Source organism: Trichinella spiralis (assembly GCF_000181795.1).
Source record: "Trichinella spiralis strain ISS 195 chromosome Unknown Scfld14, whole genome shotgun sequence".
NCBI classification, from domain to species: Eukaryota; Metazoa; Nematoda; class Enoplea; order Trichinellida; family Trichinellidae; genus Trichinella; species Trichinella spiralis.
Window position 1 is genome coordinate 1 of NW_003526953.1, and position 2,485 is coordinate 2,485.

General features: G+C 27.1%; 1 protein-coding gene across 1 annotated transcript; it reads left to right on the plus strand.

Annotated features, from left to right (window-relative positions):
• The first annotated feature begins 675 nt into the window (after positions 1-675).
• On the plus strand, positions 676-2,184 carry Tsp_12992 (putative ribonuclease Z). Its single transcript, XM_003371094.1, has 4 exons — positions 676-683; positions 1,482-1,586; positions 1,704-1,945; positions 2,141-2,184. Exons 1-4 carry the CDS (start codon positions 676-678, stop codon positions 2,182-2,184), a joined length of 399 nt encoding a protein of 132 aa, XP_003371142.1.
• The last annotated feature ends 301 nt before the right edge of the window (positions 2,185-2,485 follow it).

A 2,485-nucleotide genomic window follows, 5' to 3' on the forward strand; every position in this document is an offset into this window, starting at 1 on the left:
TTTTCTTCTTAACTTTAAATTTCAGGATTTATGTGTATTCATTGCTTTCGGGCTACATAAGAGGTGTCATAAGCATTCATCACATCAATAAATGAAAAAAAATATGTGTAAATAAAAGCAAATAACACATACCTTCGTAAACTGCTATAAACCATCGTCACTTGAAACGTCATGTTTTTCAAATGAAGACATCCACAAAGCTTTTCCATTTCTTTCAGCTGTATATCACTGCAAAATTCAATACAATAAAATAATCACCCACTGATTCAAAATACTTGAAAAACTTAAATACCTCATTTGACCCACACAGTCTCATTTCTTCAAAATATTTTCTGTCACATTATGTTCATCATCAAGAAAAGTACCAAAGGTGATAATTGCATAATGAAATTATAAAATATAGCAGACGCAATAAATGCAAGTAAAAGTTTTCTTCAGCAAGCATAATCTACCTTAAATACAAAAAAATCATACTAAACAATAATAAATGGCCTCTTTCCTACTTTAAACAGTATAATAAACAATCTCAAAGATTCCAAGCCTGTGATAACTAATTCAAAGTTTCTAAAAACACAATGCAGCAAATATTATTTTTGTGCTGTCCTCACTGCTTGAAAAGCTAAAATAATTCCATTCTTTAATACAGTAACCTGATAGACAGAAGACTAATTGTTGATGTGCAAGTGTTTACTTAATATACAAATTAATTGTAAAATAAAATTATTATCATGCCATAATATTTTTAATTTTAAAATTAATGATCATTTCCATAATTAAAATTAGAAATATGAATAGACAAAAAACACTGAACTGTATGACACTGCAATAATATTATACTTTCCTGTTATATCATATTTTTAATTAAAAAAATATTTTATTTATTAAGTAATTCTTGTCAAGCAATTGCATAGAAATATCTTACCATTTAATGAGATAAATTTAGTTCATTTACTAACTTCATTATTTTACTTACTGTACTTAATTTTTGTAAAAGTGACGATTAAAGTTTATTTATCGAAAATATGTTGATATGTAATTTTTTAAATTTAAATTTAATTTATGTTTGAAAAAATCATTTAACTTTAATTATATCATGGTATAAATTTAATTATATTTAAAGTATGTTTAAAATATGTAAGCAGTTTAAGAACGGTAACAGATTTTCTTTTCTTCTTTAGATGCAATTTATATATATTAAGCTTATTATAATTTTAGAATTTTGATTTTTTTATTCAAACCGGTAATAGAATTTTGATTTAGTATTTATAACGATAGTTTCATTTAATGTGGATTTAATTATCCACATATTGTCTGTTTTATAACATTTGAAAATTTAACTTTTAGTTTATTTCTTTTTGTAATGTATTTCAGTTAATTTTTTACATATATGCTGCTGATTTAATTGATTAAATTATCTCATTTGTTTACCACAATTTTGGCATGCTGTTTATCATTATAGTTTTTTTCAAATTAATTTATAGATTGCATTGGAAGAACAGGCCTGGGTGGTACGATATTAATTTTCCATTTGAAAACAGTAAAGAGATGGATTTGAAAGATTGGTTTAATGAAATTTCTCGTAACAAGTATGTTAAATATAGATTTTACAGTTAATTTCATAATTAAATATTATTGAATTTACATTTTTTGATATTGTATAAATTATATATTTTACTGTGTGAAATTTAATTGAAATTTTTTAGATTAATTCCTAAAGAGAACCCAATTTATGTGATTGGCATCATTGGAAAGAGTTGTCTGAATGATAATTGGGACATTTCTAAATTTATTAATCATGCTTTTCGGAAAGATTTATTTACATGCACGAAGAAGTACAAGAGCTGTTGTATTGAAGCCGCGTTTGATCGTGATTCATCTATTCTTCTTTTGCGGTTGGTTGGCCCGAATGATCTTAACAGATTTTCTCTGCAAATAGAAAATGCGCGTTTTTTGTCATTTGGTAGTAAATTTAATTTATATCGTAACCATTATAGAATCTCAATTCATCGTTATGAGACATGGAATTAGAATACAATACCTTTGTAGCATATATGTTAATGGTTTTTCATGTTATTCTGCTAAGAAATGGTGTATAAAAATCGGGATGTTGTATAACTTTTAATCATTTCCATAATTTTAGCACATAGAAATTTTGTTCAGCAAAGCAAGACGAATCTGGATTAATTTTAGCAGTAAAAAAAAGGGGGATTTATCATCATTCATTTTCCTATTTTTAGGGAAAGCTTGTAAATTAAGCATGCTTCAAAGAACAATCGATTGAAGAAGTTACGGCGGCACAATGACCATCCAATAAACTCACACCGTTACAGGGGGGGACAGGGCTAGCGAGAATCAATGTTGTGAATCATGATCATAAAAGATCCACAAAATTGTGGAACCTGTCCAACTCACGCGCGTTTATTGTTCGTCCTATCACATTTGTTGTCTCTGTTTCCCACTATTCGATATTCCTTTCGAGTCGAAC

What these genes read in the sequence shown, in the direction of transcription:
- Tsp_12992 (XM_003371094.1), top strand. An exon ending in AATGAAATTTCTCGTAACAA is followed by an intron (nt 1,587 to 1,703) that starts GTATGTTAAATA and finishes GAAATTTTTTAG; the next exon opens with ATTAATTCCTAAAGAGAACC. An exon ending in TCTGCAAATAGAAAATGCGC is followed by an intron (nt 1,946 to 2,140) that starts GTTTTTTGTCAT and finishes CCATAATTTTAG; the next exon opens with CACATAGAAATTTTGTTCAG.